Genomic DNA, 25374 nt, shown 5'->3' on the forward strand with positions numbered 1-25374 from the left:
ACACGGCGTGCAGGATGGGGATCCTTGGCCTTTGCATGGGGGAAGATGGTTCCTGTAGCAGCATCACTGAGGGACTCTCCTTGCACCTCAGACCCTGTGGTGCCAGGGTGCAAGTTGGGCACTCCCCAATCCCCGAGGGGCCCTGGGCAGGGAGGGAGCTTCGAGGAGGGTTTCCTTCCTCCTGCCCCAGCCAGTGCAGCCAGGCAGCCTCCCTGGGGCTGAGCTGCTGCAAGCACCTCTCATGTGACCGCCGGCTTCCTGTGCGCTTCCTGGCGTCTGTGCCGGCGCGCTCGCTACGTGCCGTGCCAGGCGCTGCCCTGAGCCCTCTGCCATTGCCCCTGGACCCAAGCACCATGCTGCGCCGCAAGCCCTCCAACGCCAGCGACAAGGAGCCAGGTCACAAGAAGGTAAGYGCCAGCAGGACCCTGCAGCCCCTTGGCACCCCTGGGTGTTCCTGTGGGCTCAGCACCCACCAAGCCCCAGGCTGCCCACCCCTCCTCCAGCAGGACCCTGGGGCTGGGAGAGCTGGAGGACATGGCCAGTGCGTCCGGACGGCTCGGATGCCCACGGGGCAGAGTTTTGTGCATCCCAGGGGTCCGGCACGGTCAGCCCCTGCCATGGTGGGCCACAGCGGCCTTGCCAGAGCTCAGTCCCAGCCAGCAAACACCCTGTCCCCAGACTGTCCTGCATCCTGCTCCAGCCCTGGTTTGTGGTACCCAGGCCCCGGTGGGATGTGCAGCACAGAACTGGCAGCCCTGCCTGCACCTGGCTCTGGGGGCAGAGCACCTTGGGGTGCTGCAGACAGCAGAGATGGCCACGGCCCCAGGGCTAGCGCGGATGCAGGCCGGGGAGGCTGCGGAGCCGGCGGGGCTCTGCGCTCCGGGGCAGCAGGGCGGGCTCCCCCTCCCCACACGTTGCCCGAGGTGTGGGTGGCTGCTTCCTGCCAGGGGGTGGGGAGGCTCGCTGCTCTGGGGCTGCTGCAGCGCGCGTGCAGGCTGCCAGGCGCGCAGTTCCCAGCCCAGCCCTTGCAGTGCTTGCATCAAGGTGTTTGCGGTCGAGGCAGTGCAAGGCTGCAGCCCCGTCACATGTGCCAGCCACTTCCTCCGGCACAGCTCACCGGCAYCGCTCCACCAAGCGCCGGGAGCAGCCGCTGTGGCACCGCAGGCCCACCAGCCTCGCTGCCCTAGGGGCTGCCTGGGCGCAGAGAGGGCCACAAGCCACCCTTGCTGTCCACACTGACCTGCAGCATCTGCCTTCCCCCAGCACTGTGCACACCCCAAGTTTTCCTGGCTCCCGTCTGGTAGCCAAAACACTTCCCTCAGGCTTGAGCTCAGGCTGGCTTGTGCCCTACAGGAAAAGAGGGTGGCAACGACTGCTGGGCAGGCACAGCCCTGCAGGGAYGGGCTCTCAAGCAGGCCACCACAGGAAGTGTCGCCCTGAGCACAGTCAGAGTCTGCCTGAGTCTGCAGGCAGCCTGGGGCAGGGCGTGGGAAGCTCCAAGTTCCCCACTGTTTCAGTGGTGTTTGCTCAGAGCTGCTGACAACAGAAACGCATCCAGTCCCTGTCCCTCCTGCACAAGAAGTTGCCTTGGCCCGCACCAGGCACTGATGGCCCAGTTTTGGCAGTGGAGAGCTGCGAAGGGAAGCAGAGGGCTCAGGGTTGTGCAGACGCCTATGCAGGGCCCCATCCTGGCCCGCACCAGGCAGAAGTCCCTGCAGAGGCACGTCCTCTAGGCTTGCACCCTTGCAGAGAAGTTCCCCAGCCACCTGGGGAAATCTGGATAAAACATCCCCATGTTCATGGTGGCCTGGAGAGCCCCAGCCCAGGGTGGCAGGGCCCAGCCGGGCATCCCCTCCCCTTGCCCAGCCGCACCCTCCGCTCTCACTTCCCTCTCGCTCCCGCTTGGGGCTCGCTGCAGCTCTTGCTGGCAGGGCCTGGCAGCCCTGGGCCCCGCACCCAGCCCCCCTGCTGCCTGCCCCACTTCCCATGCGGCAGCACACCGAGCGCAGGCCCCTGTGGGCCTGCCGCCTGTGCAGCCACACGCCGCCGCGTTCCCCAAACCCTCCTGATTTGCTTTGTGCTGTGTGTTAAACGGTTGTTCTTGCAACATCAGCTCCTTCTAGCCACAGGGCACAGGCAGATCTCCTTGCAAATTTTCTACAAGCTCAGCCATGGGGTGGCCCAGCAGAAAGTCTCAGCTGTGGACAGGTGCTGGATGAGTACGCGATGAGAAACCCTGGGTGCCCCCTGCCTGAGTGCTCCCAGGCACAGTTTAGTGGCTGCCTGCAGGCTCAGACAGATGTTATTTTGTTTGTGTAACCTGTCCAGGCACAAAACGGTGGGAGGCTGATGTGGGTCAGAAGGAGCCAGCCAAGGTGGTTGCACACTCACTCTTGGATCTGGGCAGAGGAGACCAAGCGCTAGAGGCAGTGCGGCCAGGTAGGAAACCTGCTGATGCCTTGGGAGATGTCACAAATCCAGCACTGATGGCCCAGTGCTGTTTGTGTTCAATGCAAGGATAAAAACCAAACCACAACGCGAAGGTGTTTTGTCTCAAGGGGGCCAACGGAGGCAGGAAGGTTCTGGTGAGCTCGAGAGCCTTGGCACGTGAGCGGAGGCCCCACCAACATCTCCTGTAACCAAGCACACGAAGACCGGAGATGTTCCTGCTGAGTAAAGTCAGGCCAGGGATAAAGCCAGGTTTCTCCCACCCAAGCCAGCGGTCTCCAAAGAAATTACAAAAATAAATGGTAAAAGATGCTTGGTCAAGCCCACAAAAAGGAGAACAAGGACAGGAAGCTGTGAGGCCGTGTCCAAGGAGGGCCAGCCATCACAGAGGGCTGGAAAGGGCCTCGCTCACCTCCCACTTAAGCAGGAGCCCGTGGAGGAGGGGTAGAGCAACTTGCGAAAGGAAATTGCTGCGTTTGTGGTAAAAGCAAAACTGAGCAAGTCTGTGTGTGCTCTGAGAGCGCGGGGAAGCCAGAAACCGAGCGCACACAGCCCCGGCCACACAAACCTGCTCCCACAGCAGGCCTGCGGCCAGGCACTGAGAGACCTGGTGTAAGCTGGAGAGCAAAAACCAACAGCCCCAGCCAAAACAGCGATGCTCCGGCAACCACAACGAGACCATGCAGCAAGTGCACCCAAGAGTTCGGTACGCGTTAAGGAAAGCGAGCTGAGACAAGGCAAACGCATGCTGTGCAGGGTCCCCAGGCTGTCCGGCTGCCACCAAAGGTGTTCCTGGTGCGGGGAAACCCTTCCCTCAGCTAAGCTCTGCATGGGAAAGCCCAAGTTACCCTGAGCACATGGAGACAGGGGAAGAAGAGCCAAGGAGGCCACTAAGCAGGAGGCAGGCAGTCGGGCAACGGGACGACTGGAAGAGGCAGCCATGGAGTCCCAAGGATTGCACCAGGACTGAGATTTGAAACTTTCTTCAGTGGCTTTGCCACAAAATTAGAAGCAAATTTGCTGAGATGCCAGCATGGGAGGCACCATTCAGGCTGAGGGATGAGGATCGCAGGCAGAAAATGTGGATAAGGTCACCAGGTCCAGGCCTGGAGCTGAAATGCAAGGGGAGCAGTGGTCCTTCTCACTCACACTACGTCCACATGGCATCTTACATGCTCTCAGCAGCCAAAAACAGCCTTAGCTGATGGGAGGACCAACCCATGACACACCCATCACAGCAGCAGGACCCTCCACGTGCCAGCACCTTCCCTCGGGGTGGCCTATGAGACCCCCCCGCATCACCAGGAGCACCAGGACAGTCCCACTCCACTTTCAGCTCTTGCTTCCAAAATCCCTGGCTGAGTGAGGGGTCGCGGCAGGGGCGAGCCAGCATAGCCAGCCTGCATTTGGGTGCTGAGCAGAGCAGCTGCACATCGGAGCCCTGGGGTTTTCCTGGCAAATACCCAGCACACATGTCGCAACAGCAGTGTGTCAGCACAACATTGTACCCTGGCTGCCCCCTGACCAGCAGTGCCGGTCTCCATGCTGAAGCATCYGCAGCAGGTGCCAGAGCAGGGACTGCCACAAAAACACCAAAATTAAAGACGATTTGGGAACTGCAAAATGCACTTCTTACCCAGCAGTCCCTTGTGAGGAGCAGCAGCTCCCAGCACTAAGCCTGTTTGCCTGGCAGATGCTTTTGGCTTTGGACGGTGCTTGATCTGAGGGACCTGACGTCCACAGCAGTCAGCAGAGCTTGCGATGGGCTTTCTCCCAGCCTAGGGAAGCACAGGACAGTGGTGTTGTCAGGGGGGGCAGGGTGTCAATCTCCTGCCATGCTTGGAGTCCACAGATCCTGACCCTGTGGCCTCAGGACCCTCTGCGGGTTCCACGCCAGAGCAATCCTCTGGCAGAGATGTCAAAGGAACTGGCAGAGCCCCAGGGGAGCATCCCAATGCAAGTCGGGAGGAGGGGTGGTTAATGTGGCCCTGCAGGCCCATGCAGCAGGATGCAAGCAGCCCAGCTCTCCCACTGCAGTGAGCAGCTGGGGCAGTACCAACCAGCGCTGTGCCGCACAGCCCCTGCCCAGGCACCATGAGTGACACTGGGTCTCTGCCTCCCCCTGGGCTCCTGGAGCATGTCCAGGCCCTGGGGTGCTCACAGCATGCTGTGGCTCTTTGGTGTCGGCACAATGCAGAAACCAGGGAGGATGCACCAGCCAAAACCTCTTTGAATGCTGCCATTGCCCCCATGGCTGTTTCGGCTTGTTGAGGTGCCCAGCACCAGGGCAGATGGTGGGAGTCAGGGCAGGCATGAATCATGCACAGCACTGTGGAGAAGCCCTCACTCCTCTTTGCCTCCCCCCAGCTCTCCCTCCAGCGCTCCAGCAGCTTCAAGGACTTTGCCAAGGCCAAAGTCAGCTCCCCCGTGGTGTCCGAGAAGGAGTTCAACCTGGATGTGAATGTGAGTGCTTGTCCCTATGTGCAGCAGCAGCAGCAGCAGCAACCCCCCTTCCTGGAACCTGCTCCATCCCACTCCCATGGGGATCCCGCTCCCATGGGGCATCCCATTCCAATGCATATCCCACACCCACGTGGCCCCCCAATCACTGCTCACCTGAGCGACTGGTCCCCCTGGTGCTGCACTGGTCCCAGAGGGCTTCCACTGCAGCCCAGGCCATGGGTAACTGGGCATCTGGCTCTGCTCTCCATCTCCCTCCCAGATCCCTGAGGATGAGCTCAGCAGCACCGGCCCTGACGATGCTGCACGGAGCAGCGGGATGAAGTTGGGCAAGAAGTGGAGAGCCGTCATCTCCCGCACCATGAACAGGAAGATGGGCAGGATGGCCGTGAAAGCGCTGGCCGAGGGGAAGGTGAGCCAGGTGCCTGGGCAGCCAGAAGAGCAGGGTGGCAGCCCCTGCTCCCACAAACCCTGCCCCAACACTAACCCTGTTCCTGCCGGCAGGGAGATGTGGAGGAAGAGGGGTCCCTGCCCTCCCTGTCCCCAGCCAGCAGCATAGAGGAGTCAAGCCAAGACAAGGTGCCCCTCTCCTATCTGGAGATGGAGGAAGATGGGCACCCATCCATTAGCCGCCAGCTGTCCAGCGGTGAGTGCAGCCCCAGGCAGGACCCCAGCCCTTTGCCCCAGGGCCAGGCCAGCCCTGATGGCCCACTGTCCCCTCTGCAGGCAGCGAAGTGTCCAGCCCCAGCCCTAGCCCCGCAGGCAACAACCGTGACAGCCTGCGGTTGGAGGAAAGCAGCCCAGCATACACCGGCCCCTTCTGTGGCAGGGCCCGTGTCCACACAGACTTCACTCCTAGCCCCTACGACAAGGACTCGCTGAAGCTGCGGGTGAGCGACCCCACAACCAGCCCAGGGATGGGGCGAGCTGGGGCAGAGGGCGAGGGATGGGGCTCGCACCTGGTGCCAGCCAGACAGCTGTGGGAAGGAGGGTGGCTGGGGACCCCTCCAAGGGTGCCAGGCATGGTGGTAGCTCTCCCAGCCATCCCCAAGCCCTCACACCCATCTCCTTGGCACAGAAAGGGGACATCATCAGCATCATTGAGAAGCCACCCGTGGGCACCTGGACCGGGCTGCTCAACAACAAGGTGGGCTCCTTCAAGTTCATCTACGTGGATGTCATCCCTGAGGAGACAGCCCCTGCCCGCAAGAGCCGGGGCCACAGCAAGAGCAAGCGGCCCAAGCCCAAGACCCTCCACGAGCTGCTAGAGCGCATCAACCTGCAGGTGAGGTCCAGTGTAGGCCAGGGGTCCCGCAGGGGTACAGGGGCATGTGGGCACAAGCCTGCCTGACCGGCAGAGGCTCCCAAGGCAGCAGCAGGACTGCATGGCCAGCCAAGGGCATATTGGGCAGCAGGAGAGAAGGGGAAGCAGGGAAAGGATGCGATCACAAGGAGGAGAGCAAAGCAGTGCAGGAGGGAGACAGGGAACCTCTCTGCTTCCCAGCACCCCTTCATCTATCCCCTTACGACCTGTCCCTCTGGGCCCCTCCACCTTATGCCCAAGTACTGCTGCACAGGGACACACAGGACTCTTGCAGCCAGGGCTCGCCAATGGCTCAGGGCCAGCACTCACTGCAGAGCAAGCCGAGGTGGGAGCCTGGGTTATGGGTTAGCACCAGCAGCCAAGCAGGGGGAAGCCCGCAGAGCCATGTTGCACTCGGCTCGCCTCCCTGCCACAAAGCACGCTGCCCTCTTGCCCCAGGAGCACACCTCCACCTTACTCCTGAATGGCTACCAGACCCTGGAGGACTTCAAGGAGCTGCGGGAGACCCACCTCAATGAGCTGAACATCACAGACCCCCAACACCGTGTCAAGCTGCTCACAGCTGCCGAGCTGCTCCTGGATTACGACAGTAAGGGATGGGCCAGGCAGGCTGGGGGAGAAGCCCCACATCAGCCTGTGCCCTGTGGGCCAAACCTGCCCGGCAGCCTTGGCTCTCCCTGAGCAGGGATCTGCTGCCCACTAACTTTGGCTTGTCTCTCCCAGCAGCGAGTGAGACAGAGGAAGGAGACAGCTCTGAAGCCCAGCCTTCCCCCATGGACCCCAAAGGGGACATTCCCCGGGACTCAGGCTGCTTTGAAGGATCGGAAACACTGGATGGCAGCCGGGAGGAGACAGAGCTGACAGGCCCCGAGGGGCAGCTGCAGGCACTCTCCCTGACAGAGTCCTCCTGAGCCCTCCCTGCCTTCCTGGACTGCCCCCTCCCGGGCCTGCCCCACTGATGGGGAGAGCCCACAGCTGCTTTCTGCTCAGGCTCTGGCCTGGCAGCAGGACCAGACTGGAGGCAACTGCTCCCCCCAGCCCGTGGGAGCCTTGCAAGAGAGCATGCGAGCCCCAGCAGCGGGTCCCCCGTTGCCCAGAGCTATCGCTCCTGAAAGCGGTGCAGCATCCAGCTCTCAGCCCCAGATGCAGCTCCCAGCCCCACTCTGCGGGCAGGCACTGCGAGGCTGCAGCGAGCTCATTCCTCAGCCCTCCAAGGCAACACATTCGCTGCCCGAGGGTATTTTATGCCCTGCTGCCTTGTCCCTGCTGCCCTGCGCTGTCTCTTAAAACAGGCACTCCAAGCACTCCGGAGAGTCCAACAGAGACCTCGGGCAAAGTCTTAGGCTTACCAGCCAGGGCTGTATTGCCTCTTAGGGCTTTATCCCACTTTGCCCACAGTTTAAGAGTTCTCCCAGGCTAAGCAAACACAAGCGCACTGGATTCAGCAAAGACAGGGAGGTCCACAGCAGGCACTGATAGAGCAGCACCCAGCACCCAGCAGAAAGCATGCAAGAGAGCAGAGGCACAGCAGTCCCACTGAGCCAGGTACTCACAGCCAGGGAGGGCAGCTGTGCTACCCCCCCCCCCCCCCAGCATCTTCCTCACACAGCTGAAGCTCAAGCAAAGCAGACAGGGAGGGCAGGAAAAGGTTTCCTGGAAAGCTTGGGTCAAGCAGGGCAGGGAGGTGAGGTTCAGTCGAGCCCTGACAGTAGCCCAGCAAGGGCCCAGCTGCTTCAATGGCCCCAGAGCACCACAAGGCAAGCTGGGGAGAAGAAATACCATGGGCTGAGCCAGTGCAGGACTCCCTCAGCTCCAGCTCCCTCAGCTTTGGGCAAGCAGAGACCCCAGCATCCAGGCCAAATACCCCAGCCCCAAAGGCTCATAGCCTGTCACGGTACCCACTACCCAACAGCACTTCTGGAGGGACCACAAAGGTAAGATGCCGGGGCCAAGCCAACACCAACTGTTCCACTTCTCCCAGGATTGCTGCCCCGGCGGTGGATTGGTTCAGAAGCAGGGTAAGGTTGTCATCCCCATAGCTTCTGCACTGGGCTTGCCAGCTAACACTGCAACATCACAGCACAAGCTAGCTGGGCAGCTCCTTCCAGAGGGGCCAGATCCCCACCTACACACTAGCTGAGGCACCAGGGCCCTGCAGAGCCTCCCTGCTGAGGAACATGAGCCAGGCAGTAGCCAAAGCACAGGCCAGGTTAGAGAGGCTCCCCTTCTTCAGGACAAGATTGGGCAGTAGGCCCATAGCAAATAAGCAAGCTAATCCCCATCTTGAGGTACCAAGGCACCCACAGCTCTGCCCAGGAGTTACTTTGCCAAGGCCAGGCCCATTCAGGCCAGGCTCTCACTGCTGCACTTGCACATCTTCAGCTCCTGCACCGCAGCATCCACATGCGGGCACTGAATTTGTTCTTTTGCGCTTGACTCCAATAAAGCGTGCTAATACTTCTTGCTCTAGCCTTTGGTCTCCTCCTACCTGTGCCAAAGGCTTGGGGAAAGGGCTGGGGAGCCAGGCACTCTATCCTGCTTCTACACCAGGAAGGGATCAGTGCATTTTCAATGAGGCTGCAGTCAATTTAAAATCTCCCAGGACATCCCTTTGCTTTGCCCGATGGACTCCATCACTGCTCAGTGCAGGCTGCAGAGCCTTCTCACCACCCCCCTCCCCTTCCTTTCAGCCACCGTGAGGCACTGATGGGACTCAGATAACAGAGGCTGGCTTGACCACACCACGAAAGTGTAAGACACGGGCTGAAGAGCTGCCAGGGAAAGGCAGCAGCCTGGGCTTTGGGTTGTTTGGGTGTTGTTTTTTTTTTTGTGGGGGGGGAGGGGCACGCACAGACAGACAGAGGCAGAGGCTACAGCTCAGCCATTTTTCAAACCAATTAAGTTTCCTTCATTGTTTCAAAAAAAAAAAAAGCCCCAAAACAAAACAACAACAAAAAAACCCCAACCCCCCGGCCCCCAAACTTCCTTCACGGAGAACCTGAACAGAGCAGACAGGAACCACAGGTGCAGGCAGCATCTGCGACTGCCCCAGCAGGCAGCACTCGACACATTGCATTAGAAAATAGATTAGTAAAACTGAAAAATACGCTTTTTCGCAACAAGTTTGAGATTTGGTCAGTAGCGTGTTGGGGCAGATGTGAGAGGCAGGGGGGTCTCCCACCCCAGAGCCCAGCACAGAGGGGCACACACCGGGGCAGGGCACAGCACCCCAGGGCAAGCGGCAAGGCTGGTGCTAGCCCCAGGCCCCAGGACCCCAACCCCAGCTTGTGCCTTGCCAGGAGGGACAGGACGGGTCTGACCATCTGGCTGAAGGGTGGCAATGGCTGCAAAGTGGAGTAATTTTGGCCCTGCTTGAGGTGGGACAGCAGCAGTTCCTTCCCAGGTAAAAGCCTGGGGGGAGCAGCTCAGGCCAGAGGCAGGGCCAGGCCAGGTATGAATTAGCTGGCCAACCCCAGGGCAGCAGCTCTGCCTTCTCACCAGAGGCAAGTCCTCAGCACTCCTGTAGGCAGGACAGGGAGAGAGGGCAGCACCAGTCACCACATTAACACTATTTCACCCATTGCCCAGCAAGGCGCAGGTCAATACTGCAAGGAGCTAGGGAAGAGGAGTGAGAAACACAGGGCTCCAGAGGGACCGGGCTCCTCCTCCTCCTCTTTCAAGATAGCGGGTGGAGGAGAAAGTGATTTAAAGTGTGAGGCCAGGGAGGGAGGAACAATTCCTTTGAAGTCTCCTGGGACAGAGACAGAAGTATCAGAGAGAAATAAGCAGGACTGCCCTGACAGGGCCCTCCTGTGACAGCCACCGTCTGTCATCCACTCCCTTCATGTCTGCAGGGACACAGAAGCACTGGCCCCACAAGGCAGGGAATGGAGAATGCCAGTGCAAAAAATGGTGTTTCTTCCACCTCTAACTGATGTGGGGAAGAGCTTTGCCTCTCAGACACAAAGCCATCCCAGCCCAGCCACCAGAGGCATCAATAGGCCCAAAACTGGGAATGCTGCAATGGAAGGGGACCCCTGCCACAGGGCAGAGGTTTCCCACCATTGCTCAGCCCCAGCATCTCCTTTCTCTTCTGGGAAGGTGCAGATGGCTGACATCGAACAGCTAGTCCCATAAGAGCCAGCATGACCTAGAGAGGATTTAAGACCCTGAAAGCCAGTCAAGGATGGCTGAGAAATGGGTGGAGAGAGGAGGGGAGGTAGGAATCAGGGTTGAGCTTCTACAGAGTAAAGGGTGTTTGGTGTGCCACAACCTTGCAGGAAAGGGGGAGGGAGCGCCTGTGCTCGGAGCAGGTGCCCGGGAACAAATTCTGCCCTGGCGAGAGAGCTAGTGACACAGGCAGACCCTCCCCTTCTGCTCAACACAGCCCTCACACAACCATCCTGTGATGGGCATGGGGTGGAGTCAAGCAGCAGGAAGGTGGGCTGTCCCCCTCCTTCCCCTGAGCCCCCAGTTATACACAAGCCCCAGAGAAAAGATGGGAGGGAGGGCCCACGCCATGACTACTCTCGCACCTGCTAAGTCACATTAAAAGAGGGAGTATGGGAAGGAAGCTACTTTAAAAAGCGTTGTCAGCAGAACACCTTCCCAGTCGTTTTGGCCCTTTTGGCACCAAAGTGTCTCCTGACAACCCCTGCCACGTTAACCAATAAAACAATGCCACAAATTAGAGGAAGGAGGGAGGAGGGGAGAGAGGACGTTACTGCCATAATTGCTTTCCCCTTCCCATCAGGACTCCTCAGCAGCAGGGAGCAGGCCAACCCCGCTGTCGCTTCTGAGCTGCTCAGCCACAAGTCATCTGGTCAGAGAGTTGGGGCCAGACGGAGGGACAGACCAGGCCACCGAGCTGGCTTTTAGCACTGAGGACAACCTGCAGAGCAAGAGGTCCTGCCTCGACCTGCAGGGAGACCAGCTTCAGTGGTGGTGAGCGCCCCTTAATGATCAACACGGGCTACTCACACTTATTATCCTTTTACACCATGCAGGGCCAGTGCCAGCCCACACTGCCTGCAAATCGAGGTGAATAACGACTAAAGCAAAATGGCTATGAGGAATCGCTTGCCTGCCATCCAGCCCATCTCCTCCTCTCCTCAATCACTTCCAGCTTTGATTAGACAAAACAAGAAAGTTCTCCCTTTCAAACAGAGGCTAGTGCTCTGCTTGCCCAGTGTCCTGGGATGGGATCGGGAGCTCCCCAGCCGGTGGCTGCTTCTCCTCTGGCATCTCAGTATTGCTCAGGGATGGCACAGGGACCTGGAGAGAAAAGAGAGTAAAGACTCACATGAGTATGCCCCAACACAGAGCATCTGTTTGTCCACACAGACACATGGCCCACCTGCCCTGCAGCCACCACCTCCAGCCTCAGTGGGCAGAGGTCCAAGCTGTGCTCAGGGAAAGAAGAACAGRGGTCGAGCAAACAGGCAAAACAGCAGCTTCATAAAGATGTGGAACACGGGCAGCTATAGGACTTTTCCAGCCAGTTGTCTGGACTGTTTCCGCTACAGAAACAGACTGCTCCTGCCCAAGCAGGGGAAGACCTAGTCTCTTCTCAACATGTTCACAGAATAGCTTAGGTGGAAAGGGCCCTCTGGAAGGCTCTTGTCCAACCACGTCCTCAAAGAAGGGCTGCTTTCAAAGCTAGAGCAGGCTGTTCGGGACTGTGAATCTCCAATGGAGAGTCCCCAATCTGTCAGGGTCTGTCCCAGTGAGACCCCTTCAGCTTGCACTCAGTGCCAAAATAAGACACCTGCAATCTCCCTACCCTCCCCAACTCCTTTGCTCTTGGCCTCCAAGGGCACCAGTTCATTCCTTTTGAGGTCAACCTAGGAATAGGAACCAAGAGGAGCTAAAGCACCCTCCCAGCCAGTTCCAGGGGGATGCTTGTTTCCAGGGCTAGACCACAACAAGTCTCTGCCAGCAGCATCTCAGCAAGGCCCCAAGTGTCACTTTGCTCCTGTTATGTCATGTTCTCAGCTTTCTCTCCGAGCAGGCCTGTCCCAGTCACACCTCACGTAGAGGAAATCACTCACGGCACTCTGATGAGGAAGGCTGCCGTCATTCTGCTGAGCACTGCTCTCTTCTGGCTGCCCACAGGGGCCCTGAGCAGTGGTGGGCTCCTGAGCACCGGGCCCCCGTGTGCACGTCTCCTCCTGAGCCGTGCTTTCCTCTTGCTGCAAGATGCCCCGTCTGTCTAAGACACTGCAAGAACAGTATCACACAGTCAGACCAGTGCCTCACCCGAAGTCAACTTCCCTTCCTAGCAGGACAAGTGCTGGTGGAAGACAAATGTTAAGGGAAGGGGTTCCCCCACCCAGGACAGGCTGTGCACAGCCTAACCCTGGTCTGTAGCATCTAGGTTTCTCCTGTGAAAACCGAGCACCCCAGAGAGCAGCCTGGTTCGGAGGCTGGGTATCCCCCCAAAATGAGCCCCATGGGAACAGTCTCTTCTCCTTACTCTCCCCCAAGGAAGAGAAGTTGCTGCTCCAACTGCTTCCCAAGCACATGAGGTTAGGTAGCACATTGTGACATTGAGTCACTGGAGACATGCAAGGAAGGCAACACAAGATCTTCCTCTCCAAAGGCTGTGTCCCAACTGGCCTTCAGAAGCCCTCAACACACAGAGCTGGCAAAAGGGAGCCAGGTCTTTTACCCAAACAAGCAGAGCTCCTCAGAGTCCCGCTCTGGGGGAAGAAGAGCAGGCCTGCCCTTTCAGAGCTTACCTGGGGGGCAGAGGCCCACACAGAACCTCACAGCAGTTCTTCACTATGTTGCCATGGCTGTAGGGATTCTGCACACGGTTCTTCCCAGTCCATGACCCCTTAATCTGCAATGTACGGGGCACAAGCTCAGAGCTGCAGAACAAGCCACCCCTATCACCAGGTGAATTCAAGAGCCCTTGTGCCTTGCTCACACACAAGCAAAGAAGGGCAGGGCTGCTTGCCTCAGCAAAAATCTGCCCTGCAAGGGAAGGGACAACTATGCTGCTTCTCTAAGCCACTGCTCCAGAGCTGCCATCTGCCCACAGAGCCCTGCCTCAGCACAAGCAGAACATGTCAGCAGGCTGGATGCAGCTGTGACAAATGGAGAAACTGAAGAGAAATGGAGAGGGCTCAGGGGAACAGAAAGACTACTTACATCTTCATTGGTTGTCTGGTTCAGCGCCACCAGGAAGGTGTGGAATCCAGTTAAGCCCACAACTGACCACAGGGTGAAGAAACAGATGAGCACCTCCAGGACAGTGAGAACAGTTAAGGACTGGGAACAGCCTGGGATTACACCCACTCCCACCCCAGCTGTGTCCCTACACCCAGGCACACTAGCCTGCTTCTCTTGTCCTTTGCCTCATCATTGCTTTCTGCTTCACCCACCCCCCAATGGCCACAAAACTGTTGCTTGCTTTGTAAACAAAGGAGAAAATGCCCTGAAAGACTCCTTAGGGAACCCTGGGCATAAAGTTTCCAGTTCCTCCATAACACAACTCACACTTCTCCAGGCTTTGGAGAAGCCAACTCTCCCGTGCTGTGGAAGGATATGTTCCTGGGGTTTCCTTCAACGTATTCAGGAACCCAATCTTCAGAGATTCTGACAAAACAAAAGAAAGAGGCATTTGGTCTCTGGGACATCACGCGGAGCCCAGTTCCCTTTCCCACTCCATCACCTTCTGGGTCTGCAACATCCTCCCTCACCCTTAACCAGCCCAGCCAACCATCTCTCTGCAGCCAGACTCACTCAGTGCCACATAGACTATGTTGAAGGTGAAGATGTAGATGGTGAGGAGTGAGAGCGAGAGGATGAAGAGGTAGAAATAGCGGTAGTTCCTCTTCCCCACGCAGTTGCCCACCCAGGGACAGTGATGGTCGAAGCGTTCTGTGAAAGCAAAAATGAGATCAGTGCTGCTCTGCTGTGGTCCTGCCTACGAACACTTATTCCTGCACCCCAGACTCAAAAATTTACAAGGCAGAGAAGGACTCCCTAGGCCATCAAGTCCAACCCTCTGTCAACTGAGAGTCCCCTACCAGAAGTAAAAGGGGAGGCCAGGTAAGAGACCACAAAACTGTTTTACTGATGAGCGAGTTTACACATTACAATAAAATTTAAGAGATCGGCCCCATGCACGTCTTCTCTCACAGAGACCTGAGGTATAATGACTTTAGCTAAAGCAGCATACAGGTTAGATGAAGGTCTAGGGTTTCAGAAGTTCTTATCTAACCCATGTGCTGCTTTACTCCTCCAGAATAATTAGAGGAGGGCTCAACAAGCTGCATAAACACTCAAAGGGATGGTAACCTGCATAGGAAGACAGGGATCAAAAAGATTAGGATTTCTTCCTTAAGAAGGGATGCTGAATATGAACTAATTAGGATATACAAAAGGGCTATGAGAACTGCTATGCAGTAGGAGAAACACAAAAGGAGCACTCAATGAAACAGCAAGATCACCAGGTGATAGGTTTCAAGCTGAAGCAAGGAGCTGTTTTCACACAAGCAGCTCTCCAGCAAAACCCTCTAGCCCAGCAAAGCCAGCAATTCAGTGAAGTTCAGAAATGAATTGTGCATTTATATAAATAAGTTAGACGTATACTAGACTAATTATTGTCAAAGCAGTACTGGCAAAGATGAACCATCTGGCTTGAGGTTCTGCACAAATCTCCAGCTCCTTGGGCTTAAGATGAAGTAGTTTGTTCTCATCTGTCCAGCCAACACTGTCCTGCGCTTCCCTCCGTTGGTGCTGGAAGTGGGCACAGTGTGAGACTAGATGTGGAGTGAGACTAGGTCCAGATCTTCACCCGTTCTGTTCCACACGCTCTCATGTAATGCACAGACACTGCAGCAGGCATGGCCTCTTCTACTCACCCACACAGTTGTCACAGATGCTGCAGTGAGAGGCACGGGGCGGACGGAAGATCTTACATGTGTAACAATACTTCAGCTTCACTATCTGGTTGTTGATCTGGAAGTTTTTAATCCGTGGGGGTGGGCGCTGACCCTGTGGCACAGTCCCATTCGTGGCCTCTGAGAGCAAAAATCAAGCAGGTATCAGACTTGCTGCTATGACACAACAGGCCTAGAAAAACTCTCCTCCCCACTTACTCTACCAGTAGGATCAGAGCCTGCTGGGTATAGAGCCAGCAGCCGCAGCTCTCCTTGCACATTCCAGAGCCAACCTAGGAGTTACAAGCCAGGCAAAGAGATGGCAGAACTTTGCCAAGTGAACAGACAAGGAGAAAAAAAATCATTGCTTGGACATGCATCCACCAAACTTCCTCTCTACCTGAAAGATCAAGTGACTCACAACAAGCTTCCTGCACCCCTTCCCAAGAGCAAACTGGTGTGTTTGTCTATACACAGCTACAAGAGAAAAAGCAGTTTGTGAGAAGGCCTCCGTTTGGGGAAGGGAAGCAGGTACACCACACCATTCTTTTGAGACTCAGACAAGCAGAATTAGCCAGCAGGTGGCAAGATTTGAGGCAATCCCCATTTTTGGAGGGCCAGCAGGGAAGAAAGGCTCTGCACCAAATGCAGTCCATATGTATGCCAGAAACGCACAGGCTAGTCCAACTATCACCAGTTCAACTGTCTCTAGGCTCAGCACTCACCAATCTCCATTTCGATGAAGGCTGCTTCATCAGGCAGGGCTCTCGGGATCACCCCAGGATCGCTGAAGCTTGTTCGCAAGAGTGTGGCCATGGCAAACAGGAAGAGAACTGCTGCAAACACAGGGATGGCTGGAGACAGTTGGACTGCCAGGTACCGACACCTGCAGAGAAATGCCAGGAGGTGATGAATCAGACCAAAGCAAGGCCCATATGAGCCAGGGCCTAAAAACCTGGCAAGACATCGGAGTCCAGACTTTTCTGCATAACCATTATAGCTAGAGAGATGTTCAGCACTTTCTTCCGACCCCAGCCACCACACAGTAACATCCCTGAGGCAGCTGTAACAATCAGTCATGATCAGAAGTACTACATTTGTAACCAGCTAGAATATAGTATACATCTCAGCATTTAATTTTGTTTCCAGCTCCATTTTATTCAGAGTGATGGGTGACCAACAAACATGCAACCTGCCGGCTCAAAGGCCAGGCTCGCAGGAGCTCGCCTAGAGGACACACACTGCAGCTAGCTGCCAAGGAACAGACCAAACTTCTAGGGGAAGTGCCCAGGGCTTTGTCTGTGAGACCACCACTGGAGCCAAAAGGCATGGAACAGCACAGGAGAAGTGGGAACCTCCGATTGTTCCCTAAAAAGACAGCTTCCGCTACCACATGAATTACTTTCCAAGGATTAACTATATCCCATGCTTCTCACTAAAAGGTTCACTTAGAAGTGCAGTGTTCTCACACAACAGAACATCTGGCCTCCTTTACTTTTCTGAGACAAGGGACTTGAAAGCTCCAAATAAAGCAGAAAAGGTCTTTCCATGCCTGCCCCAAGATAACACCAGTTTAAGAAAGGAAAAGAAAAAGCAAGCTTCATAAGATATAACCAGGAAACAGAGGAGTAAAGGCCTTAATCACATACATGTGTAATACCCACCTAGACCCTCCAGGCTCACCCCTACCTTGCACTGCCCACTCTAGAAGGGTAATCTCCACAAACATCATGAGGAGCCAGTCTTCAACCAGAAAACCTGCACTAGGATCAGGGCACTTAAGCAGCACAGACAAGGCTTTCCAGCAGAAAGCATGGCTTGAGCAAATTAACTTAGCTCAACACCACTAACAGTGCAAGGCTTGTTTGCTTTTAAATACAGAGAGGCCTAAAAAGAAGTCTATGTTGCTAATCCCCTTGATTGAGACAGTGCAAAGGGAGCAAGGAGAGTAATCTTATTATGTCCCACGTCACTTCTAGACACCCCCCCCCATAAGTGCACCTTTATAGGCACTGCAGGACAGGCCATACAGAAGGCCTGTACAGAAGTCATGCTTTAGAGTGGCATTGGGCTGAACAAACAAATTTTTAATCTGGTTCCTTCAGAAAACACTGTTTATATTGGGAAAAGTTCCTACAAGCTTAATGGAAATTCAACCCAAACCCTAACATTTGCGTAAAATTTCATCTTTCCTTGCAAGCCTTGCATCTTCAGCTTCCTGCCACTGAAGCTGGGTACCCAGATGTCAAAGTAATACCTGCCCTTGCAGAGATGGATTCCTGTTCCAGATTCTTGTTCCCATCCACCAGCACCCAATTGTTCTCCAAGAAAGTTTAAGGCTATTTTGGTAAAAGGCTTGGAACTATCCTCTCCAGTGAATTTGTCATCCTCATCAAGGGCATTTTTATGCCATTTGTAGGATTAATCATTCAATTTCAGATGGTCTTCTCATCCGTATCTTCTCTGAACGCTATGAAGTTTTTAGCTCCAACAGGCTCTTCTGCAGCAACAAAATTCTGCAAACTCATCATTCACTGCAGGAAGGCTCATCAGATTTTAATTTGCCATTGCTTGATTTCAGTGACTGTCCGCTTTGTGCAATGAGGTTCAGAAACCAAACACACACATACTCTAAGCCAAGAGCTACACTACCGTATACTTTGGCCACAGCTGCAAAAAGAAGTGTCCACAGCACTGCACAGAGCCTGTCCTCCAAACCAGTATGGTTAATTTTAGACACTACAAACTCTATAATTACTTAAAACAACACAGCCTTTAAAGCTGTCCACATGCAAAGCGCTCATGACATTTGAAAAGCTACACTGAGCAGTCAAAGGGCTGGACTTACTGTCTTAACGCAGCCTAAGAAAACTTTGGCTTCCCTTTGCAAGGACAAAGTCTAGAAAGAGAGCTGCACGTCCGTCACCAATTAAACAGCAACTCGGATCCACTGTTGGGAAGGAATATAGATTTATTCTTGTAAAAGCTGGACACTAAGTCTGCCTCAAAGGCCTGGAACTTGCCCCCTTGCCCAACTGACATGACAGCTTTTATACACTGTTGTAACCACAAGGACAAATTATGGGCTTAAAAAATGGATGCATGCTGTTAAAATGGTGTTAAAGTTGAGCTGAAATTATGCCAGAGTTTCTAGTCTCAGATATATACTAACATCTTCATAAGTTTCTTAAGTGTACTGTGGACAAAGAGATTTATTACCTGCAAGCACATGATCTGTGCTGGGTGTACTCTTCCAGGCGCAGATCTGAAAGCTTTACACAACAGTACTCAGGAATAAGCAGGATTAGTCCTTGCAGYGACCTGTGTGTTCCCTGCTCGGTCTGCTTACAAGCACAAGCGTGGGATGTGACTCACGCACTGCTGACCATTTTCTATGAATCCTGGTAAGAAAACCTGCCCTCTGGGGATACAGCAAGTCCTACTGCTGCTGAGGTACATCAGGAGTAGCCTCAAGATTAATGTTACCACACTGCAAAGTAGAATGGGAAGAAGCTTGCAATTTTAAGAGATGGCAGATCTGCACACTACCATTCTTTCCTCCATGGCAGGAAAAACAGCACTATCCAACCTGTATTTAGGCCCTTCCTTTTTGCTCCCAGTGTGGCATAAACACAGGACAGATTAGGTCCCCAATGCAGAAGGAAAGAGCAGCCAACCCAGACAGATTGCAAGTCTGTCCAGAGTTGGGTAGGAGGGAGGACAGGGACAAAACCCCAGAAGACAATAGATGACTGTCATCCTATCTGATGGTGAAAAGATATCTAGAAACTCACAGCCTGAAGTATTAATGTTAATCAACTCCTTGAACAGCCATTCAGTGAAGTGCATGAGATCTCTCTTCAGCTGAGCCATTATTCTGTTGTCATTGTCTCTCCGGTAGAGAGCAAACATCCAGGCGCTGTGCTGGATACTCGAACCCCGTAACTCAAATGCACCCTGGCACAGCAGGGGCTGAGCAGATGCCTTCTGCTTTCTCAGGTGACAGTGCTAATAGCATCGCTGTATCACCCTGCCCTAATACAGCCTGGAGGCAAGGTCAAAGATTTTAGAGCTAGACAAACCACCCGCAACACTGAAACTGTTGGAGCTGCATCCTGAGACTCAACACTTCGCCCACCGCATGCCTCCCACCCCTCCTTGCACTGGAAACAAGCGCTTTCATGACAAAGACAGTTTTTAAAAAGGAATCTTTCAGAAAACATGCCCAGTACATCCTCCAAGGCCAAGCACCTTTCAGAACGGCTAAGCAACCAATCACGCCACCATGCGAGGTTTTGATGCAGCACTTACTAGCCCAGAGAGTATTCATTCTAAGCCTAGTCTACAGCACAATTAGGCTCAGTAATTCATTTACATTAGTAAGTAACAGGCATTTTAAAGACCTTTTGTTTGCGAAAACTAAGAATCAACAGAGACCTACTGTTGGGATGTAAGGATATGTGCTCCCCAGCCCCCACCCCTCAAAACATCTATGTTCTTGAGCGTCTTGTCATCTAATATTGGATAACACAGCATGACTGCAACACATCACAGAAGGGCTAGTTTGAGAAAGGCTTGCACAAAGAAGTCATTAGAATGGGGGGGTGGGAAAAAAGATTGGAGGGGGGAAAAAAAAGCAGCAAGAAGCAACAGATGGGAGGATGCTACGAGTTTATGGTGCAATGATTGATTATTTTGAGAACATTTCAGAAGGTTTGATGCAACCAGCACATTAAGCAAAGTTCCGGAGAAAGGGAAAAACAAACATGCCAGTCCCAATGAGAGTGGACTTAAGCCACGTTCATCAGGCAACACATCTCACGGTCAGGTCCCTGCAGGGTTTAGTGCAAGATCTGTGCTACGATTCACTTAAATTTCATTTGCAAATCATCTATTTACTTTCTTAAACTAATGTGCAACCAAACTGTTTACTTGTCATGAACAATAACAAAGCAAAGCAATATCTTTACAAAATGTTTGACCCTCATTAGAAAGAAACTGCAGAGCACTTACAGTCATCTGCATCTCCCAGACTTTGGAAGATTTCCAGCAGCTAATGTACTTACTGTAAGCGTGGAAACTGGTCTTCTAAAAATCTGGGCAACTGGTGCACTATAATGCTACAGTTTGGAGTCATTTACCAAGCAGTGTTCAGGCAGAACATGAGTTGTCTAGAGAAGCTGTCTGCATCTATCAATAGTGATGCAGAAAATGCTTGCTAGAGTCTCAATTCAAGTGCAGTTTCACTGCTAGCTCACTCCAGGCATTCCCAACCTAACCAATACAGCAACTGATTTTATATGGAAGACAAAAGTTACACAGAAGTTATTGTTCTTTTCCCAGCTATGCTCAAATCTCTGCACAAACAGGGAGACAGCACTTTGAGATCTCTGTAACAGCACCATTTCCCACACAGGACGTACACACTACAGGGGTGGATCTAACAGTGGGGTTTTCCTGGCTGAAGCCCTTAAGATACGTGCACCAGGCAATGAAGAACACTCTCCAATTCTTGTTTCAGATGGACAAGCTGACATTAAAAAGGTGATGAAACTTGAGCGCTTATAGGTAGAGGATGATGAGAAAAGGAAGCAACGTTTTTCTTTTCAAAAGGATGCCACGTACCAGACAAATGGCATACAATTCAAAAAATGGGAGCAGCTAGTCTCACAAAGAGAAGCCTATTCTCACAAGCCAAATGAACTGAACCCTGGATGCAGAGTTTACCTCTATCAGAGAAAGTAAAAATACTAAAAAGCAATTATTAATTTCTGTATAAGTTTTGACAGTGCTTGACACAAACCTAATCAGATATAAAAGATATCTTCAGAAGCACATATTATCAATGCAAAACCTTGGAGGTCTGGGTTTTGAGAAAAAAAAAAAAGCAGAAAACTAAGACACATGAAGTATCAACATAAGTACTTCAACTCATCAGAAAACAAAGCAATTTTAATCTCTAATAGCTAAGAAGGTAGAAAGAATAGAGAGATAAACACACTTGGTTATTGGAAAAGCAAACAGCAGTCATTTCAGGAGCCTGGCATTGCAGGCGCTACCTTGCCTATATCATTTACAAATGTTGAGTGTTTAATTTACGTTGAAAAGCTCAAGACAAAAAAAGAAATCCATTTCTCTAGATTCTGGAGAGCTGAAAGCCTTTGACTTAAGGAGAACCAGTACTGCCACACTGATAAACTGAAAAGATAAAGTCTCCAGAAGTCAAAGAGAGGCTGTTACCTCTCATCATCCTAATTCCAAAACCTGTCTCACAGGGGTTTTACTTCTGCTTCTCTTCATGCTCAGATACTAGAAGCATAGTTAGATAACTAAGTGCCCTCACACAAAAGCTTACATATCCAATAAATGTCTAAAAATAACACAAACAGGATATTAAACATAATTTTATGCAACACATCATAGTCATAGAGTATATCTGATTAAACATAGGTCTCAGATACTGCAGGGACCATTCTCAGCCTTTATACAGTGGAAGGTGCTTTCTGCCAAGGTAGTGGTAACAGAGGTGCCCTTGGACAGAGGACTCCAGCCACTGCAGATCACTCCCTCAGAAGTCGTCACAACTACATTGCCCTCTGCTTTATCTGAAAGGGAGGAGCYGGAACTTCAGGTAGAATATTGATAACTGGAATCAATCCTCCAGGTCTTGCTCTTTCCTAGATGAAAATATGAATGCGATTCCAGGTCATAGCTCTAAGGGCTAGAGAATAAAAACACAAAAATTCCCGCATGCAGGGCTGAGTTGGCTTCAGACCATTTCACTGGAGATGCAGCAGATCAGCCAATGGCATCGGACCTGCATGAAAAAAATTACCACCAGCAGCAGCCAAAAGAGAGACGCTGTCATTTCACGGCTGGGGAGGACTCTTTCAGCGAGGAACGCTGCTTATCTTGTGACGTACGATGCCAGTCACCACCAGTTCTACAGCAACAATGTTTGTAATCGGAGCCAAGCCAGAGCAGCCTGGAGGGCAAGCATCAAACCAGCACTGGCTCAGATTGTGTAACAAGACATTTTCTGACTCCAGGCATCCCCAACTCTTGTTTAGACAAGGTGTGACTGCGCAAGTGATTCAGCTGAATGAAATAAGCATTCAAAACACTGGCATCCCTGCAGTTAGCGTACAAGAATTAAAAAGACTCCTCCACCCACCTCATTCTGTCTCTCTCCAAAACCAAATTCTAACAACTGGAATCCTTCCTCTGTAGAACTAACTTTAAGGAGGAAACTGAATTTCCATGCAAACACCAAAGCATATGCCAAAAGCAGAAAAGAATGAATAACACACTTGGCAAAAGATAAAAAATAAGACAGAGACTGTTCTGCAAAACACTCAAATGCACACTGAAGACATAAAAGGCAAATGGGGCTCTCAAGCAGTCCTGTTGATTGGCCTCTCAGTTTGGTCGGTGAAATGGAGACATTTTGGTGTGATTATGGCTGGAAAGGTAAGGCTTCATTCTTATCCCTGCCACAAAATTCCCCAAATTCAAAAATTCCAAACAATTTCAAAACAAAGCCATCTCTTTCAAACAGAAAATATTAAGTTATTTTGCTTCATCATCTAAATGAGTATTTTAGATTTTCCAAACTTTTCCCATTCTCCCCAATCAAAACCATTCCGCAGAGTCAACTCAAATTCACAATTCACATTCCCAGCAGAACTTCACTTTGGCAAACAGCCTTCACAAAGATGACCCTCCAGCTTTACTCACAAGGCAAGTCCTGGATGTCTCCCTGTGAGCAAGAGTACAAGCGATCGCTCCCAAGGCCTCCACCTCTCACAGCAGAGGAAAGGATTTCAGATTACAGAGAGGAAGAAAGATTCTTATCTCTAAGAATTTCCAGTCACATACCTGCTACACTTACAGCCAAACTAATCCATCACACTGCCAGCTCTACCAACACAGCCTAGGACAGGAAACGCAAGCGTGGTTCATTCTACCTCACACGTAGCCACGACAGGGCCTGCAAAGGGCAGATGGTAAGGGTAAACACAGCAGAGGGGAACACTGCTTTACTCTTCTGCTGAGGACAAGCACCACAGGGGGCAAGAGCAATTATCCCTTGTAATAAATGTTTCTGGAGCAGTTACACTTATTAATTCTTTCTGCAAGGCAGGAAGTCTTAGCCCCATTTTTCAGATGGGGGAAAAAAACAGTGGTGACATTTCTTACCTATGAACTCAGACTGAGTCAGGGATCGCTTTGGCTTTTAAAACGCAGGAAACCCAACCACTTGTATCATAGTTGTATGACACCTGTCTCCAAAGCCACACAGCAACTAAGCAGAAAAAACAGTCTTGTACCTGACCAAGGCCTGATGTTAGTCATTTCCTCACTTCTGCTTGGATGTGACAAGTCTCTACGGACTGTTCCAGAAAGACCTTTCCAAGGCTGTCAGCAGTACCCTCTAACAAAAGGAGCTAGGGAGGGCAATGCTGAACCAGAGGAAGTCAAGACAAGTTCCCTGGTCTGGGGAAGATGTCTAGGAGGCTAGCATCTGGGCAGACCAGCACAGAGATAGTCCTGTTTTTCCAAATGCTTTATGTATCTGAAGGAATAACCAGGGCTTACTTAGCAAATAGTTTCTTCCTTGTTTGTACTGCCTAGATTGCTTTCCTGGCTTAAAGATGCATGCACAGCCTTTGTGTTACTCAACACCATTTAGGATCATCACCTCCCTAAGAATGACATAAACATGCTGACAGAGTCAAAGGAAGGAAAGTTTCACGATTGCTTAAACTGATCCAAGCTCCTCCTCATGCTCAAAGGGGCAGCCTTGCCCCCTCCTCATACTTCACCCCAGTGTTACTACTGTTAGCCAAACACATGCTAATTTTTATTTATTTTTTAGTAGGATTGGTTTACAGCCAGATCAGTTACCCAACCCAGCTCACTTAAGAGGCAGGCTCACATGGCTGGGCATGGAAGAGCCGGAGGGGAGGGGGAAGGTCCTACTCTTTYAGCAGCAGCAAAGACTTTGGCTGCAGCTCCCCAGGTTGCAGAGCTAATCTAAAAATGGGACAGATCCTCTCCAAACTCCAGGGCTTAAGCTCAAGGGAGGGTCAGCTACAATTCAGCACTCTGCTACAGCTAGTTATCAAGCAGCTGCAGGGTAAGTTGGATCAGAGCTAAACTCCCCACACAAGGAAGCTGAGTGCTTTTTTGTTGTGTTAATTCTTCAGCTGAGTTACCTCCCCGATCTGACTGACCTGACAGTCACACACACCCCGTTGCCAAGGCAAGCAAACAGGCAGGAATGCAGGCCATGCCCCAGCAGACCAGGCTTACACTGATCTAAGTTGTAGCAGTGATGCACTAGCATCCCTTCCAAGCATAGACAAGGAGCGTTCATCTCAATTACTGCCACCTCCAGCTATGCTCAACACATGGGGCTGCAAGCCCTGATCCCCAGAGTGTGACAAGCTGACACGGAAACACAACCTGCAGCAATGAAGAACCAGGGTCACACCACGGGCCAAGAAGCCTCAGGAGCCAGCAAGGGGGAAAAGCTCCAGAAGAGCCGACCCTCCCCCAAAATCTCAAGATTCAATCTGTTAAGCGTCAAGAAGCAGAACCCACCACAGAGAGCCACACTAAGCCAAATTCCTCCCCTCCACACTCTCCTCCCTTACCCAAATCCACCAAGTAAACCACAAACCCTGACCAAAGCCCCTTCCTTGGCCTCGGGCTACATCTGGCCATTCAGGCCCGGTAACTCCTTCCCAAGCAGGGCTGGGGCCGCGGCAAACTCACTCAAAGGCAAAGAAAAGGGCGCAGGTGCCGAGGATGAGGAAGAGCGTCAGGTAGAAGATGCCCTTCTGGCGGGCCATCATGATGCGGCCATCGCAGCAGAAGGTGTTCCTGCCCGGCAGCTTCTCCCATTTCCGAACCACCTTCTTCCTCGCCACCATCACCGACATGGCTGGGCTGTCACAGGGGCCTCGGCGGCCGCCACACGTCCAGGCGCTGCTCCTCCGCCGCCCGCGCCCCCGGCATCCTCGGGGGCGCAGCTCGGCGCGGCGCTGCAGGGGAGGGAAGGGGAGAGCGGGTCAGCACCGGGGCCGCGGGCCGGGCGGGGGGCCGCGGCAGGCCCCACTGCCGCGCAGGGCGGCCGTCGCCGTAGAAACCCCACTGAGCCCCGGGAGGGGGGTCGCCATGGAAACCCGCCGGGACCGGGACCGGGGCGGGGGGCGCAGGGGTGCGGCCACGGCGGGCCCCAAAGCC

General features: G+C 53.1%; 2 protein-coding genes across 3 annotated transcripts; one reads left to right on the plus strand and one right to left on the minus strand.

Annotated features, from left to right (window-relative positions):
- The first annotated feature begins 230 nt into the window (after positions 1 to 230).
- Positions 231 to 8701, plus strand: SASH3 (SAM and SH3 domain containing 3). 2 transcript variants are annotated; one of them, XM_026072158.1, is made up of 8 exons: positions 231 to 407; positions 4816 to 4911; positions 5171 to 5320; positions 5413 to 5554; positions 5635 to 5798; positions 5987 to 6193; positions 6671 to 6821; positions 6956 to 8701. In XM_026072158.1, exons 1-8 carry the CDS (start codon positions 354 to 356, stop codon positions 7141 to 7143), a joined length of 1152 nt encoding a protein of 383 aa, XP_025927943.1. In that variant the 5' UTR covers positions 231 to 353; the 3' UTR covers positions 7144 to 8701. The 2 variants fall into 2 exon arrangements, with proteins under 2 accessions (XP_025927943.1, XP_025927942.1); XM_026072157.1 differs by having other exon boundaries at positions 257 to 407; positions 6959 to 8701.
- Positions 8702 to 9073: 372 nt separating this feature from the next.
- Positions 9074 to 25206, minus strand: ZDHHC9 (zinc finger DHHC-type containing 9). Its single transcript, XM_026072153.1, has 9 exons — positions 24904 to 25206; positions 15849 to 16009; positions 15106 to 15264; positions 13982 to 14119; positions 13786 to 13834; positions 13388 to 13490; positions 12973 to 13076; positions 12283 to 12451; positions 9074 to 11506 (listed from the first exon to the last, which is right to left on the minus strand). Exons 1-9 carry the CDS (start codon positions 25068 to 25070, stop codon positions 11402 to 11404), a joined length of 1155 nt encoding a protein of 384 aa, XP_025927938.1. The 5' UTR covers positions 25071 to 25206; the 3' UTR covers positions 9074 to 11401.
- Positions 25207 to 25374: the final 168 nt, after the last annotated feature.

This window comes from Apteryx rowi, unplaced genomic scaffold (genome assembly GCF_003343035.1).
Source record: "Apteryx rowi isolate R43461 unplaced genomic scaffold, aptRow1 scaffold_338, whole genome shotgun sequence".
NCBI lineage: Eukaryota > Metazoa > Chordata > Aves > Apterygiformes > Apterygidae > Apteryx > Apteryx rowi.